This window comes from Drosophila busckii, chromosome 3L (assembly GCF_011750605.1).
Source record: "Drosophila busckii strain San Diego stock center, stock number 13000-0081.31 chromosome 3L, ASM1175060v1, whole genome shotgun sequence".
Taxonomy (NCBI): Eukaryota; Metazoa; Arthropoda; class Insecta; order Diptera; family Drosophilidae; genus Drosophila; species Drosophila busckii.
In genome coordinates, this window is record NC_046606.1 from 17,092,251 (window position 1) to 17,108,695 (window position 16,445).

Sequence of the window (16,445 nt, forward strand, 5' to 3'; positions counted from 1 at the left end):
AAATTACTGGAATATATAAATTATACTTATAGAGATAAATCTTTGTCGTGTTAAAACCATTTGAACTTAACAGTCGCAGTGATTATTTTCAGCAACTGACAGCGCCGAGCTCGTTGACAAAAGCTTAGAAGTACAAAACATTGCATTAATGTAACGGCTGCTATTATTGCGGATGATATGCGCTAATTCAAAGTGCATTTTTGTTTACAGTGCAAGTGCCTTGACATTTGTTTCTCTTGCGTAAATAGCTAAAGTAAATTACAAACTTGAAAACTGCTTAAACATTAAGGCAAACGTGATTTTTAGAAAGGCTATGAGCATTCCATTAAAGCACTTTAAGAAAGGTCAGTTATTATTAGAAAGATGTACATGTTTATGTACATTTATCTAAAAGTCGATTTAAGGTTATTGATATTATTATTATTATGATAGTAGTATAGTGTTAAAATGCTTGTGAATGCGTCATTAACAGGTTCGTTGAAGCCCCATCTACCAGAAGATGGTGTATTACGCTTCTACTCCATGCGTTTCTGTCCATACTCGGAGCGCGCCGCTTTGGTGCTGGCGGCCAAGAAGATACCACACCACAAGATCTATATAGACCTGAGCGAGAAGCCCGATTGGTATACGGACTACAGCCCGCTAGGCAAGGTGCCCGCCATACAACTCAGCGCTGTGGCTGATCAGCCGGCATTAGTGGAGTCGCTAGTCATAGCCGAATATTTGGATGAAGAATACCCGGAGCCCTCACTCTATCCGGCCCATGCACTACAAAAGGCCCAGGACAAAATACTCATAGAACGTTTGTCGCCAGCTGTAAGCGCTATTTATCCAGTTTTCTTTACGGCTGATCCGCCAGCAGATGCGTTGCAGAACTTTGAAACGGCGCTTGATGTGTTCGAGCAGGAGTTAAAAAAGCGTGACACGCCCTACTTTGGTGGGCGTGCAGTGGGTATGGTAGACTATATGATCTGGCCGTGGTTTGAACGCTTTCCAGCTTTAAAGCTGCTGCTGACGGATAAATATGAGCTAGATAATCAACGCTTCGGAAAGCTATTGCAGTGGCGTGAGCTGATGTTGCAGGATGAAGCTGTGAAACAGGTGGCGCTGGATAGCCAAGTGCATGCCAAGTTTATGCAGACTCGTCTAGAAGGGAAACCTAACTATGATGTGGCCTTTGAGGCATTGTAGAGCTAAGAGAGAGAGAGAGAGAGAAATTAAGTATTTGAAAGGATTATACAGGCCTAAACATAAGCGAATAAATAAGAGTATGTGAAACTTTAAATAATGCTTCTAATTCATTGCAGCTTGGCATAAACCTGAGCTGCCGGGGAATGGTTTTTGCGTCTCTATTACATGCAATTGCGTTTGCTTGTCACCCCACTTTGATGTACCTTGAAGATTAAGCTAAAGCAGTTTATTCTGAGCATACAAAAAATATAAATAACAAATGTACTAAGTCTCCTTGACCAGCAAATTATAGTTCGGCTTGCCAGCGCTGCGAGTGCGCAGAAATTCTGCTTGGACCTCGGCCTCCATATAAAAGGCCATCACAGCTGGATCACGTTTCATGCGTTCAAGCCAAAGCGTCTAGAAGTAAATAAAGCTTAAGGTCAAGCTCGCAAGTAAGCCGCAGTTACTCACCAGCTGTGGAAAACGCTGCTCATCATAGTTGTACTCCTCGCCGCGCTGCAGCTTAAGCAGCTCCAAGCGCTCACACCAGGGCCAAATCATGTAGTCCAGTATGCCCGTTTGCTCGCCGCCAAAATAAAGTGTTTCACGTCTGGCTAGCTCGCGTTCATATACATCCAAGCCGCACCAGAAGGGTTCCATCTCGCCGCCATCAGAAGCCTTAAAAAAGGCATCCAACACAGCATTAAAGCGTTCAATGAGCAGCTTTTCCTGCACTTTCTTTAATGGATCACGTGGATATAGCGGTCGCAGAGGATACTGTTCGTCCAGGTACTCGCAGATGAGCAGCGATTCGGTCAGGACAGGCGGTCCGGGCTCACGTACCAACTCCAACGCTGGCACCTTACCTTGAGGATTCTTTTCAAAAATCCAGTCTGGTTTCTCTGTGAGATTTATGTAGATGCTGTGGTATGGTATCTGTTTGGCATCTAGCACCAAATGCACCCGCTGCGCGAAGGGACAGAAACGCATAGAGTAGAGACGTAGTATACCATCCTCCGGCACATCTGGCGTTGGGGAATCTGCCAATAGGCACGTTGTGCTCAATCAAGTTATAGCAATGCATTGGAGCTTGAACCTACCTTTAGTCAAGTGTCTGCCGCTGCTCATGTTGTCAACTGTTTGCTCTTAGCATCAGCTGCTGTTATATACTGAAATAGGTGTCTATAGATGCCCTTCGCAATTGGAGTTGGTTTACCTACTAAGCTTGGGCGCCGATCAGATTTAACCTCTGTGGCTAAGCTGCGGCTTCGTGATACATATGTAAATAAGCAATCATTTGACAATTTAATCGTAAATTTATTAAAATCAATAATTATTAGCTAGTTTTCTTCGATTCGAAGGAACCGGAGCATCAGCAGTATTCTAATTGTAATAATAAGCAAAAATCAACAGTGGAACACTCTACGCGGCCTTATATTCCCATAACTATCCATCACAACAATCGAAATCCCTTTAATATGCATTATTCTTTCTTAAAAAAAAAGAAGTTAAATATTTTGTTCACTGTCAAACATAAAGAGTGTTACTCAATGTTACTTCTGTTTTGCTTAATTGTATACTGGTGCGACAAATACAATTAAAATAAGTATACAATTGTATGGTTTGACAAATTATTTTGCAAGCTTATAACAAAAGAGTATACAAACAAACCATGTTATACTAGTGAAAAGAATCCTAATTAAACTGTATTCAAATTTGGAAGCTTTAATATTTTAGATATGTGATGGTTTGCCTTTGATAAACAAATATACCGGCTTGTATTCTGTTTAATTTGAAGCCATGACCAGCTGTAGTAACTCAGATACAAGAATGTATTCATTTATTATTTGACGAAGTTAAGAAGAAACATACATGGGACCAGCCCATTTAGTCAAAATTATGCACAATGTCTACACATTCCATTGGTCAAACTACTTATCTTGAGTATCCGCCATACTTACATCTGCCACATCAGGAAACTTTTGAACCAATTCAAAAAAGTTTTTATTATTATTATTATTATTATCAACATTATTCGGTTTTGTTAAATTAAATTTTTTATAAAAATGTAAGCCTTTTAGATACAAATTCGGTTCTTCAGTTAAACTACATAATTAAATATTTACAGCGTTTTACACAAGGACACTTAGAAATTTCAAAACAAATGCAATGTGCATTCTAGGCAAGTAGGTCATAGTTGGTCTGGCCTGCTTTGCGGGTGCGCCAGTACTCAATGTGTTGCTCTGGTGTTACGAAATGTGACTGTACCACAGGATCCTTCAGCATCAGCTCAATCCATGCACTGATCTTGGCAAAGCGCTGCTTATCAAAGCTGTAGCGCTCCTTGAGATAATATTCCAATACTGGAAAACGCTCAAACCAGGGCCAGAGCATGTAATCCACATATCCTGGCTGACTGCCGCTGAAATAGGGTGTAGTGCGATGGGCTAGCTCAGCCTCGAATATGTCCACGGCTGTCCAGAGCTCATCAGTACCTACATCGTTGGACAAAATCTTCATAAAAGCACCGGGAACAGCATTGAAACGTTCCACAAGTATCTTATCCAGAGCACGCTGCAGCGGTTCCTTAGGCAGCAGCGCTGGCTGCGGATGCTGCTCGTCCAAGTACTCAGAGATAATAAGTGACTCAATCAACGAAGGTTTGCTTTTCTCAGCAACCAGTTGCAGTGCCGGCACTTTCAGAAGCGGGCTCACATCGACAAGCCACTCTGGCTTCTCGGTAAGGTTAATATAGATGCTATGGTGTGGCACCTTCTTGGCGTTTAGCACCAGATGAGCGCGATGTGCAAACGGACAAAAACGCATAGAGTATAAACGGGGCACGCCATCATCAGGCAAAGCAGGCTTCGCGGAACCTGCAAAATATAGTGGTTAGTGAGTCAGTTTATCAACATGTCGCCCGCGTCTATCAATTATTCACAAAGGCCATGGAGAACCAGTTTGCGATTACTTAGGGCGTTGTACACTCTCTTTACTTGAGTGCTTATCTGGACTTACCCTTAGTTAAATGTTTGCCAGCACTCATTGCAAGCTCTTGTAGTTTAATGCGTCCAAAAATATTCGTTTTGCTAAATTTATAGAAACTTAACTTTTTGCGCAAATTAGAGGTGAAACTGGAATCGATTTGTTTGAGTATTTTATCAGCGAGCTTTTGTCATGACTGTCATGAAGCCTATCGAGCAATTCAGTCAATTAACTTTACCCAGGCTTTTAAAAACGTTTTCTTTCGAAGTTTATTTTGTTGCGATTAAAACGCATGCTACATACATACATATTTGATTCTGTATTTAATTTTATTGCGCACAAACACAAGTGTTTGATTAATGCAATGCGTGTGTGTGTGTGATCGCATAGAATATTCACAATTGAAAATTTTTCTTAAACAAAACATAATACAATATAAATTTAAATGCCATTCCAAATGTTGTATAAAAAAAGAAAAGTTATTATTAACAGAAGTTTATGTTAAAAAACATTACAAAAATTAGTTATGTGATAATTTCTTAGCGATCATTACATTATTATTGGTAGCTTACTGTTTTAATAATCACGTTGATTTGTAAATGTACATTTAATTTAAATTGCATGTTAGTTTTTTATGTTTGTATATTGGTTGGATCTACTTGTCTGCTAGTTTTGAATTGAACTTTTAGCTACGTACACACACATTCAGATAGTTTTATATGAAAAACTTGTTCCGTTCATTAAAAAAATTCAACTTATTCTATTTACAAAACATTCTTAAAGTCTTATATTGGTTTTTGAAAGTAAAAAATTTTATATTTCTAAAAATACATGGAAAATAAATAAAAGCAGCACATAAAAAAAATGCATCAAATCAATGTTAGGTATAAAATTAAACAAATTCCTTGTGAAGAACATTGCTTATTTGCTTAAATGGTGCAATTGTGGGGCATAATGTTTAAAAACTACATACATACATAGATTTAAAAATACTACAGATTTAAATTTATATCAATTTGCTGTTTGCTTAAAGTGGTTTATAATAACATTTTGTTTTGCATCGTTGCCTGACGATTCCGTTTGTTTGCTTCGTTTAAAGTTTCGCTTTAGTTGGTGTATCTTTTTGTTAATAATACGTTTTTTATAGCTCTATAAAATATTCTGATTTGTTTTTTCCTGCTGCTGCATTTTTGATCACGGTTCTTGCTGTTGTAGAATTTTTATATATAACATTAGCTTTTGATTACTGGAATGACTTGATTTCATAGTTTGGTTATTTAACTTTTTTCTTAAATTTGTTATTGCTTCTTTCACGCCCTGACGTTTGGTGGTGATGATGGTGGTGCTAGTTGGAAGCTGTTGGTTCTGAGGGTGGTGGGTATGACGCCAAGGGCTTTAAGACACACAGCCTTTTTGTTCGCCATCCTTTTTGCTATTAAACATGGCCAGCTCTATCTCTGTGTGTTGGCTATTCATGTGTCGCACCCACTCTGCCGGTGTCTCAAAGGAGCTGCAAGCGAAGATATTAATTCTCAGTCCAAGTCAAAGTTTTAATTACTTACGTCGAGCAGAGATCGCAAAGCAGCGTCACATGATCCATGTTGTTCTCTTGTTGCTGTGAATACGAATGGGAGCAAGAAGTAGGAGGGTTGAGATGAGAAAAGTTGTTTTCCAATACGCAGCATCCAACGCCACTCACCGACACTCTGCGCCGCTTCTTTGGCACGTACGTCTTCAAGGCACGCAAAGCTAAGCTGCTGCTATTATTATTGCTGTTAGCTGAGCCACCACTGCTGCTGCTGCTACCTCCGCCTCCAGAGATGCCTGCCGGCTCAGAGGCATGAGTGCCCAGATGACGCACTAGAGTCTTGGTGTCCTCGAACGATTTCTGGCAGATCTCACAGACGAGCAGTTTAAAGTTGTTGTAATCACGCAACGTGTGCGGCTCCTCAACTTCATCCTGTGGTATGGAACTCGCCTCTACCTTAACGGCAAAGTCTAACGGCTGCTTGGGCGACAACGCCACCTCTTGGCTATTGTCACTGTTTAAAGGTGCATTGGCGTTATTAGACCAATCAGTGGGCTCCTGCTTGATGCTCAGAAAACTGTGCGGATGTGGCGGTGTAGCCAGGCGGGGTTGCACTTCATAGGACTTGACTGCGTGCTCATAGTGCGGTCCTTCGTGTGGAAAGTAGTGCGAATCATGCGCAATAGCTATCGGCAGTAAGAGATTTAGTTATATCTTGGCCTGTCATATATTTGCAATAACTTACCACGCTCACAGACGCTTTCACGTCGTATTCGTCGTTCAAAAACCAGCCCCACTTCTTCACGTTCGCGCTCACAATGCGGATCTTCTACTAAACGCTCACGATCTCGTTCTCGTTCTCGCTCCCTGTCTCGTTCACGCTCATAATCTGGCCTTCGTAAAGTTGTCTCCACAGCCTCAGTATTGGATGGCGCAGCCAACGGACAGCTGTTGCAGCCGACTTCTGTGCAGATTGACATGGGAGCTGTTAGTGCTGGGGCAGTTGCTGTCGGCTGTGTTAGACTATCGTGTTGGCTGGACGATGCATAACAGCACTTCTCCTCCGGATCAATGGCCACCTCCTTGTTGACAGAGATGCCGCCAGCGTGAAGTTTGCTGCTGCTGCTGGCCACACTCAGCAGACCTGCATGAGTGGCTATTTTTGGAGACTTTACTATAACTGGGCTGTCCTTTGGCATAACGGAAGCGCCCAGACCGCGAAATTGTGAGGGATGCTGATGGGCGTGATGATGATCTAGGGCATAGCGCGTGGAGCTATTGCTGCTGCTGCTGTTGTTTCCCTTGCTTGTATACATATCAACGGGCAGTGGCGGCGGCGCCAGTGATGTACGCGTGCCATTAGACATATACATAGCGCTCGGTTCCCGCTGATGATGATGGTGGTGCAGATGATGTGCGGCATTATTATTATTGCTGCTTGTGTTGCCGGAGGAGTTGCTGCTGGTGCGGCATAAACCGCGTATTTTTAGTATTTCGCCGCCACGCAGCACTTCGTTGAGTATATCATTTGACACGGTGGCTTCACCACTATACATATACTGCACCAGAATCTGTATGGCACGATGGCTCAGATCCGGAGGAAGCACAATATAAAGCACGCCATTGGGTGCAGTAATGGGCGCCGTCTCGAACATGGTCGCAAAAAACTGACTGCAGGAGCTGAGTATGAATTTGTGCGCCGATATACCCACCGTCGGCATGTCCGAGTTGATGTTACTGCTGTTATACGAACTATACAACATAACATCTGCGAATTTTTCATTTCTGCAAGTAATGTTTTAAAATTTGTTTATCAAACAATATTTATGCATATTTAGTACTTACTTGTAAAGCGTAGCTATGGAAGTATTCAAATAGGATAAGTGTGAATCCCACTTAAGATGATAGTTTTCGGCGGCCATGTCTGCGGCCCGGCTGATTAATTTGACACCCTGTTTGTCGTGGTTTGTTGTTGTTTTGTTTGCAATAAAATCAATAACAAAATCAATAAGTGGCGCAAACAGAGTCAATATGTAAACAGCCAAGCTGTTAAATACACAAAATATTATTTGGTTAAGCCTTTTAAAAAAAAACACACACACAATTGTCTGTTTGAAAGCTTCGCAATTCAAATTATTAGTTCCTTGCAGACCGTTTATTTCAAGTTGGAAGGGTTGTTAATAACAAACAATATCGATATATCGATACACACTTGTGTTAGGTTACCACATATCGATAATCTTATGAGATAACTATTGTTTTGTTTTGCAAAGTTGTTTATATTTTGAACGTTGTTTAAGATGTGCGCTAATGAAGATTTTGACCTACGTCTGATAGAGCTTGTAAGAATCCATCCAAGACTTTATGATCCCTCACTACGCACTATGCCCTACGACGCTCATAAAAAGAAGAAAACAGAATTTTGGTGCAACATTGCCAGCACACTAAGAACTGATGGTAAATAAAGCAAAGCCTAGACCTTTTATGGAGTTTAATTCTAATGCCACTTGTTTACAGTGTGTACCTGCATTACACGCTGGAATCACTTAAAAGAGAGGCTACGGCGGGAAATGCTAAGGGATCACTCGGACTGGACTCTGTTACCCAAGCTGCATTTCCTTCCACAATTTAAGCATGGCCACCATTTGCACAGCAATGAGCACATAGCAAATACCGTTGGTCCCAGTTCGAGTACAAATTGGCGAGCACTTAGTCCGGGAGAGCTTATAGAGGAAGTACATGATTTGGATGACCCGCTGCAGGAGGCAATGGATGAGCAGCATGTGGGCGTGGCAGCTGCTGTACCTGACGCTGAAGCCCCTGTCATTAACGGAGATGTTCTAAAGCGCATGGAGGTCTTATTGCAGGGCCTCGGGCCAAATCGGGCAAAAGCCGAGAAAAAAATATTGGCCTACTTATGCAAATGTAATCTGCGCGCTCTCAATGCGGAGTCAATTGACGATATATCAATTTAGTTAATCACATAATTAATTTAATTTGTCTGTTTAGCTTAGTTATAAATTGTAATATAATAAAACTAAATGTTTGATTGTTTGTATACATATGTATCTATGTGTGGTTGTAGAAAATCGAAGTTGAGCGCAGCTCTCAAGTCACTCCAACTATGACGCAGTTAGTTGAGGCGCTTTGTTGTTGGTCAAAGAGTGCGCGCGCAAGCAATAACACATCCAATATCAATGTCTGGCTGCCTGGCATAGTTGCCCTGTAGGGGTGGTGCTAGTAATAGCTTAGGGTGTTGGGCAGTGGGAGGTCGAGCGACGCCAAAACAACCAGGCAGTTTATACATTTGAGACACAGCGTTTTAAGTATTTAAATTAATAAAATGACTCCAACTGGTGCGCGATCTACAAAAGCCAGCACAAGGTAGTATGGCGTACCACTTCAACATCGCCCTTCGTCTCCCGTGATAAATTTATTGTGGATATGGTAGTATAGCTGGCATTAACACCACATTATCGATTGATTTGAAACAAGGCACGCACCAAAAATCAATAAAGCCAATGTGAAACAATATAATATAGTACAGTTTCGATTCTATAATATCCACTTAAAATTGTAACTCACCTAACAATTTGGGAAATTATTTTTAAGTATTTATTGCATATAAAAGTTTTTAAAAAATACGCGCCCAAAATTTACAAACACATAAGCGTGTATGTATCGTCTATTAAATATATGTATGTATGCATATTCACCTTGTATTTCCTTGTGCTTTGTCAAAAGTACTTAGTTTAAAATTAGCCAATTGGGCTTTTGTATTGTTTGTTATTATTATTTTGTTATTTACAACATTTGTGTTGGGAGACACATGCACGCACGCACAAACATACGCACACACACGTTTGGGTTAAACGACCAAGCGGAGGACGCGTCCAAAGCTTTCGCTTGTCAACATAGAAATGCTTACAGAATAGGACTCCTGCGACTTTCACTTTGAATAAGGGTTGCAAATCATGTTCCAATATATTAGCAGCACACTGTTAATCAACAGAATATGTTACATGGTGTAATAGTGTTAAATATTTGAAATTAACATTTGTTTTATTTGCACTGATTTTAATTAAATAAAAATGTTTAGAATATGTATAATTAACTCTGTTAGTTGCTCTCAATCTGCACTCCTTCTGTTGTTTCCGCTATTAATTCAATTGTTTCTGTAGTTTTCTCTTCAATTGCATCTGGCATAGGATTTTTGCTTATCTCCTGCTGCTCCAGCTGCATTTGCCTAGCTGTCGACGTGTCCTGTTTGAGCAACTCACGCAACAACATTGTTGCATAGGCAGCCGTGGGCAGGGAGAATTCCAACAGAAGAGCTGTATACTTTGCCTCCGTCTCTGAAGGCTCTACTGTAATCGGAATGTTTTTTAGCTGCTCCCAGTCGGAGGCTATCAGTGTATCCTCTGGCGTGCTATAGCTGCGGAAGCTCCACTTTAAGTCGCTGGGCTGTATAAGCAATTTTCGATAGGCCCCACCCAAGGCATATGTCTTATCCTTGTGCCGCAATAGTTCCGAGGAAAGACCCACTTCGGCAAGCATTTGCTCATACCAGGCAGCACAGTCGTTGCTGGGATAGGTAATGTCGTAGCCTGGCAGCGGCAGCACTACATCTGATAGTTTATACTTGTCGCTGGCAATGTCTTCGTCGCTAAGCGCACGCACCTTACGCTTAAATATGGACTCCTCTTCCAACAAGCTGTCATCCTCTGGCTCATCTTCTGGCTCTTCAGATGCTTGTTGCTCTATTTGTAGCGGCTGTTCTTCCACATACACGAGATCACCTGGTATAAGCTTCAGTCCGAATTCTTTAATGCGACGCGAGGCAATGCGATTGAAAATGAGACTTTGATAGGCATGTGGATATAGCAGCAACATGTTCCTAGGTATGCGACGCAACGCCGCTGCATAGTCATGTTCACCAAAGCTGGCCAGTCCATCCAGCAGCTTCTTCTCAATGAACTTGTCATCATGAAACTTGGCAGCAGCCGCTACGGAATCCCGATCCTGCCACCAAGCTTCACGTATGACGCGCATGAACTCCATATCATTGTCACGTGGCTTCAGTATCAACTCACAGGCATGCTTGAAGTCGCGTTTTAGCAAAGCTACTCCCACCTCATATGTGGGCACTGAGGCGCTGTTGCCAAAACGCTGTAGTCCATAATAATTGATAAAGCCACGCGCTTTAAGTGACTGCAGAGCCAACTCTATATGCTCACGCGGTTCTGTGATGTGCCTCAATGCCAGACGAAACCGATTGCCCTGCAGCTCCCCCAGCTTGAGTGTGTGCGGCTTGAAGCTAAAGTTGCCCACGTATACATTACGCATACAACGTGACGCATGCACGATGGCATCCGGCGTGCGACGCTTGACGCACATGCTCTGTGTGGTCTTCGCACGTTTATCCTTGGTACCACAATAGTTCACTTGCGAAGGACGCAGACTGCAAAAATACGCTTAGACATGAGACTTAAGTATAACACTTTAACACTCACTTTAAGCGACTGGCAAGTGTAGCAGCAACCTCACTGGTATCCATATTGACCTTGTGCACCACAAAATGTACAAATTCCGCCGGAAAACTCCAGCGGTTGTCACCGCGTCCTGGCTTTGGTTTTGAGATCCGCAAAATTTTTTTATCCCCACCAGCTAGCTGCTCCTCTTCCATTGCTGTTGGCAGAGCCTGCTGACTTAGTGTTGTAGATACCAACTTGCTTTGATAGAGTTGCTTGACCAGCTGATGAATTTGGGTGCGTTGCTCTTTATCCAGATTGCTTACATCAATCTCAATCTTTTGCTCGGTGCCCGCTTCATATTTCGCTGCAGCCAAGTCGGCAATCTGCTGCCACATCTGTTCATCTATCACCGACTGCAGTTTGAGACGCCATTCGTTCAGTTCTGTGGCATCCACAGCTGCAAAGCCAACATTATCATTTTGGTAAGCATAAAAGAATAACTAAATAAAACCCACGTTCAACTACCATTTTGGGTACATTCAAGTCGTTTAACTGCATTAGTTGTCCCGCCACATCTATTTCATTAACGTGGAAGTCCGAGAAGCGAGACTTTACAATGCCAGTGAAGCCGGCTAGCTCCGAGTTTGTGAATTCGGTAATGCCCACTTGGTTTTCCAGCAGCGTACACTTCTGTTGCGGAGCCCTGTAATAAGATAAGTTCATTCAAGTCAATTCCAACATGTTTATTATTGTTTTATTCACCTGTTGCTGTGTCCACTGCTACTGCCATTGCTATGTCTGCCATGATCTTTCTTTTGAGCCCGCCAATTGTTTTTGTTGTATGGCCTTGACTGAAAATTACGTCCACGACCTCTGCCTCTACCTCTATCCTTGCCCATTTTAATAAAACGTACAGTTTTTATTAAGTACTCCTTTTTTTTTAAAAAGGCAGAAGCACGTTTTATGCACTCACAAATAAAACACTTAACATTTTCTGTTATGCATACACCGGTAACAACATTTTGTGGCGGCATTTTTGGGATTTTTTTTTAATAGTGACGGTCATACTTTTATTGTAATATCGTATATCGTAAGTTAAACTTATTGTATTTCACGGTTTTTGTGATAACAAACCGCAAAACAAAAAATACAAAATCAGCCCTGGATAGTAGCATAGAATGGTTATTGTATGACAATTAAGTAAGTAACTAAGCACTTAACATTTATGTTTACAGTCTATAAAATCGATTTTATTTGCAGTTTTAATTTGAAACTTTTCTTTTATAATAATGCGGGTTTTGTTTCTGCATCCGGATCTGGGCATAGGCGGTGCCGAGCGTCTGGTGGTCGATGCCGCCTTGGCGCTAAAAGAGCGTGGCCATGAAATTAGCTTTTTGACCAATCATCATGACAGCTTGCATTGCTTTAAGGAAACAGCTGATGGCACTTTTCCGGTGTGCGTGGTTGGTGATTGGCTGCCACGCCGGCTGTTTGGACGTTTCTATGCCTTCTGTGCGTACCTCCGCATGCTCTATGCCGCCTGTTATGCTAGCTTTTTTATGCCACAACGCGAGCAGATTGATGTAGTATTCTGTGATCTGATATCGGTGTGTGTGCCCGTGTTACGATTGGCACGTCATCGTCCACGTGTCCTCTTCTACTGTCACTTTCCCGATCAGCTCTTAAGTGCACGAGCAGGCCTGCTCAAGCGTTTGTACCGCGCGCCTATTAACTGGCTGGAGGAGCGCACCATAGGCATGGCCGACAAGGTGTTGGTGAACTCCAAGTTCACGCTGCGCGTCTTCCAGGACACATTCCGACGGCTAAATACAGTACCCGATGTGCTGTATCCCTCGCTGCACACGCAATACTTTGACAAAATGGAACAGAAGCTGGAGCAACGCTCAGCACTGCTCGAGGAGCCCGTGCATGCGCGCGTGCCTAGAAATTCTTTTATCTTCTTGGACATTAATCGTTACGAGCGCAAGAAGAACCATGCGTTGGCGCTGCACTCGCTACGCCTGCTAGGAAATATGCTGCCCACGCTGGACTTTAAACGCTGCCGTCTAATTATTGCTGGTGGCTACGATACGCGCTGCCTGGAGAATGTTGAACACTATGCCGAGCTAGAAAAGATAACCGCTGAATTAAAGCTGCAGGACCATGTGGTGCTACTACGCTCACCCACAGATGAGGAAAAGTGCAGTCTGCTCTATGCGTGCCACTGTCTGCTATATACGCCGGAAAACGAGCATTTTGGCATAGTGCCGCTGGAAGGCATGTACTTCTGTAAGCCGGTGGTGGCGCTGAACAGCGGTGGACCCACTGAAACGATTGTGCACACTTCAACGGGCTTTCTATGTGACAAGGAGGAGCAGAGCTTCGGTGCCGCCATGTATCAACTGTTTCGCGACGATCAGCTGCGCATAAAAATGGGTGAACTGGGACGCAAGCGTGTCCAACAAAAGTTCTCCTTCGAAGCTTTTGCGGATCGTCTAAACAACGTTGTGCAGGACCTGCAACCTGGCAGCAAGAAAACCAAATAAAAGTATTGAATTCAATTTATTGTTCTCGTATATAAGTATTGTATAATAATTTTCAAGACAAGCTTGGGCGATTTAAGGGAGTTTTGGGAGATCAGCTCAGCATAGTGTCTACTCTTCGCGCATGTACAAGTATAGGTAGCCTAAATCCTTGGGTGGATTCTGTGACTTCGCCACCTTGGTATCGTTGAAGATTACCCACTCCCCCTGCTTTCGAATGTGACAGACATAGTGTCCCACCTGTGCAGAGGTGCCCATGTGCGAGATAAATGCCACCAGCTTGTATTTGCCAGCCCCATCACGGTAATTTTTTGCCGTTGAAGGTGCCGCTGCAGGTGCGGCGGCAGCAGCTGGTGGTTCTTCAATGCTGTCAGCGTGTGAAAATATCCAGTCGGTAGCACGCTCCACATTGCCATCGGTAGCTTTCAAGGCGGCCACTGCCTGACGCTCATCAAAACCCATGCTCATAAGCATGGCCAGACTTTCGGGATTAGCTACAAACTGCTCTGCAGCGCCGTCACCTATGCGTGTGTTGGGCACTTCAAAGGGATCCGATATATCCGCATCGGCTATGTGCTCCATGAGCCAATTGGACGCTGCCTCCAGGCTACTGTTAGAAGTGTGGAAACAGGCGCGCTTGCATGCCTCCTGCGGAAAGCCCATATTGACCAGCTCGGACATGACATGCTCATCAAAGACAAACTTGGCCGGCTCGGCTTCTGTCTCAGGCAGCAGCTCTTCGCCCGGCTGAAGGCCACCGCGGGCGCGCCAATCACCCAAATCTAGATCGTCGGGCATATCCACCGACACGTCCAGCTTTTTGGGCACCCAGTCATCGCCCAGCGTAAACTTGCCTAGATGTATCATAAGGAAATCTGGCATGGTGGCCATGCGGGTGGTCTTCTTCGCTGTGGTCTTGCCATTGATGGCAGCAGAGTAGAACTGATCGATGAGCTCGGTAGCAAAGAAACGTTCTAGGCATGCCTGGAGCGGCACCTTGTGGCGCACAATGTCGCGATCAATGAGTCTTTGGCCGGTAGCGCGAGCCGCCTGCTCGCGTTCCTGATACTCGCGTACATCGTCCAGATTGGTGGCCTGCTCTAGCGGTATGGGCAAGCGGAAGCTGTATTCCTCGCGGGTCTTGTACTTCACCTTATGACTGGCCATGCACTCCACGCGGTCTTCCAGCTGAAACTTCAACGCATCCGCAGGATTGCACTGATTGCGTGAATTGCGATCGAGCAAGGTGAGTAAATGCAAATAAAAATCGTTGGCGTCCTGCTGCTGTTTGGTGCTAAACTCTGGATGATTCTTACCCACAATATTCTTGAACATGGCAGGTGATATGCCAGTCATGTGCTCTGTGTCCAGCGTATTATCAGCAATGCTGCTGTACTTGCCCGACTGCAGGCCATTGCCCAACTTTGCCATTTGTATATTGAAATCATTGGCCGGATCACTGGGATAAGTACGGAAATAGTGCTCAGCACCACTACCCACAAAACGCTGCTGGAAATCGGGTATGACAAAGAGCACCTGCATGACGCTGTTAATGTAGCACGAGTTGCCGAGATTGCGCATTCCCGTAAAGCCGGGACCAGCCAGCGGCTGCAGTTCGCTTTCGCTCTCCGTTAGCACAGACCATTCGCCTATGCGCTGGTTTATCTCCAGCTCAAGTTCCACCATGGATTTCTCACACTTTTGCATGGCAGCCATGTTGATGCCAAAATGAGTTAAATGCTTGGCTAAATGCGGATCCAGCACCATATCATCCTCGGGATATGAAAACACATCCGATTTGCCATCGGCGGTGATGGTGCCCAGTTTGACCGCTAGCGGATAGCCAGTCTCACGATAATGCTCCACAGCATGATCGTTTCCACCGCTGCCATCGAAGAATTTGCGCCCACATAATATGGAGCCATCAGTCAAATTGAGCCACAAATTGTTGGTCAAGTCGCATTTTTCACACTTCCAGCCCGAAGGCGGTATCTTCTTGCCATTATCCAACTGTTGAAGATTTTCTGCATATTGCGACGCCTGACGCACCTCGCCATCCCAGGTTCCTATCGCAACAGAAAAAATGAGTCAACGAACCAAAATTTTGCAAGTCACCCTACCTGTCATGGTTGCCTTGTCCAGCTTGGTAATTGCGGAATCGGAATGAATAATACCTTCCACTGCCTGTGTAACTTTCATGGGCAGCTCCGGATTCGGATAGGGCATCTTTTTGTCTAGCTGCGGTGCAACGACAATGCTGTAAGTATCCTTAATCGTATACTTCTTAGCCATATCAGTCTCATTACAGCCGCCATCAACGCCAATTGCAAGACGAGTTATTTTTCGCTCCGGCCCCGCTGCCACTCCATCCACATCCTCCTGCGCGGACTCGCCTTCTTTTAATTTGCGCTCGCGCCTAATGTGCAAAAACACGCAGTTGCCTGTTTTCGCGGCATACTCGCACACATACGCCTCGCCGAAACCCAAAAAGCTTTGCAGACACACATAGAGCCCGGTTGGCGTCTCTGGATTGTCGTAAGAAAATACGCATTCGTCCTTATATATGGGCGGATTGCCGCAGGGCACGTTTATTTTGGACAAATGCTTGCCTATCTCATCCATTTTGTATTTAATTAGCAAATGCAGTGTGAAACAAAAACTCACAGAATTATTCTCACTCGCTCTCGAATATTTTTGCAATGTAAACCTGACCAGGGCTGCAAGTGCGTCGTTGATTTGGGC

At 43.8% G+C, this 16,445-nt stretch overlaps 8 protein-coding genes across 9 annotated transcripts; 3 read left to right on the forward strand and 5 right to left on the reverse strand.

Annotated features, from left to right (window-relative positions):
• The first annotated feature begins 214 nt into the window (after positions 1-214).
• LOC108601014 (pyrimidodiazepine synthase) lies at positions 215-1,283 on the forward strand. The gene is made up of 2 exons (XM_017988888.2): positions 215-344; positions 473-1,283. Exons 1-2 carry the CDS (start codon positions 314-316, stop codon positions 1,189-1,191), a joined length of 750 nt encoding a protein of 249 aa, XP_017844377.1. The 5' UTR covers positions 215-313; the 3' UTR covers positions 1,192-1,283.
• Positions 1,284-1,290: 7 nt separating this feature from the next.
• On the reverse strand, positions 1,291-2,525 carry LOC108601015 (pyrimidodiazepine synthase). The gene is made up of 3 exons (XM_017988889.2): positions 2,274-2,525; positions 1,645-2,213; positions 1,291-1,590 (listed from the first exon to the last, which is right to left on the reverse strand). The coding sequence occupies exons 1-3, from the start codon at positions 2,299-2,301 to the stop codon at positions 1,456-1,458; spliced, it is 732 nt and encodes a 243-aa protein (XP_017844378.1). The 5' UTR covers positions 2,302-2,525; the 3' UTR covers positions 1,291-1,455.
• Positions 2,526-3,225: 700 nt separating this feature from the next.
• LOC108598911 (pyrimidodiazepine synthase) lies at positions 3,226-4,301 on the reverse strand. Its single transcript, XM_017985673.1, has 2 exons — positions 4,192-4,301; positions 3,226-4,049 (listed from the first exon to the last, which is right to left on the reverse strand). Exons 1-2 carry the CDS (start codon positions 4,217-4,219, stop codon positions 3,352-3,354), a joined length of 726 nt encoding a protein of 241 aa, XP_017841162.1. The 5' UTR covers positions 4,220-4,301; the 3' UTR covers positions 3,226-3,351.
• A 730-nt stretch (positions 4,302-5,031) lies between these two features.
• On the reverse strand, positions 5,032-9,668 carry LOC108598436 (hormone receptor 4). 2 transcript variants are annotated; one of them, XM_017985068.2, is made up of 6 exons: positions 9,403-9,668; positions 7,532-7,638; positions 6,432-7,471; positions 5,858-6,372; positions 5,721-5,773; positions 5,032-5,668 (listed from the first exon to the last, which is right to left on the reverse strand). In XM_017985068.2, the coding sequence occupies exons 2-6, from the start codon at positions 7,606-7,608 to the stop codon at positions 5,554-5,556; spliced, it is 1,800 nt and encodes a 599-aa protein (XP_017840557.1). In that variant the 5' UTR covers positions 7,609-7,638; positions 9,403-9,668; the 3' UTR covers positions 5,032-5,553. The 2 variants fall into 2 exon arrangements, with proteins under 2 accessions (XP_017840557.1, XP_017840556.1); XM_017985067.2 differs by having other exon boundaries at positions 5,721-6,372.
• Positions 7,976-8,662, forward strand: LOC108598437. The gene is made up of 2 exons (XM_017985069.1): positions 7,976-8,143; positions 8,204-8,662. Exons 1-2 carry the CDS (start codon positions 7,987-7,989, stop codon positions 8,659-8,661), a joined length of 615 nt encoding a protein of 204 aa, XP_017840558.1. The 5' UTR covers positions 7,976-7,986; the 3' UTR covers position 8,662.
• Positions 9,669-9,762: 94 nt separating the features above from the next.
• LOC108598791 (pseudouridylate synthase 7 homolog) lies at positions 9,763-12,120 on the reverse strand. Its single transcript, XM_017985534.1, has 4 exons — positions 11,923-12,120; positions 11,676-11,863; positions 11,200-11,617; positions 9,763-11,147 (listed from the first exon to the last, which is right to left on the reverse strand). The coding sequence occupies exons 1-4, from the start codon at positions 12,057-12,059 to the stop codon at positions 9,806-9,808; spliced, it is 2,085 nt and encodes a 694-aa protein (XP_017841023.1). The 5' UTR covers positions 12,060-12,120; the 3' UTR covers positions 9,763-9,805.
• A 152-nt stretch (positions 12,121-12,272) lies between these two features.
• Positions 12,273-13,815, forward strand: LOC108600768 (alpha-1,3/1,6-mannosyltransferase ALG2). Its single transcript, XM_017988529.2, has 2 exons — positions 12,273-12,360; positions 12,421-13,815. Exon 2 carries the CDS (start codon positions 12,450-12,452, stop codon positions 13,704-13,706), a length of 1,257 nt encoding a protein of 418 aa, XP_017844018.1. The 5' UTR covers positions 12,273-12,360; positions 12,421-12,449; the 3' UTR covers positions 13,707-13,815.
• On the reverse strand, positions 13,792-16,419 carry LOC108600767 (ubiquitin carboxyl-terminal hydrolase 5). The gene is made up of 2 exons (XM_017988528.2): positions 15,824-16,419; positions 13,792-15,769 (listed from the first exon to the last, which is right to left on the reverse strand). The coding sequence occupies exons 1-2, from the start codon at positions 16,323-16,325 to the stop codon at positions 13,815-13,817; spliced, it is 2,457 nt and encodes an 818-aa protein (XP_017844017.1). The 5' UTR covers positions 16,326-16,419; the 3' UTR covers positions 13,792-13,814.
• Positions 16,420-16,445: the final 26 nt, after the last annotated feature.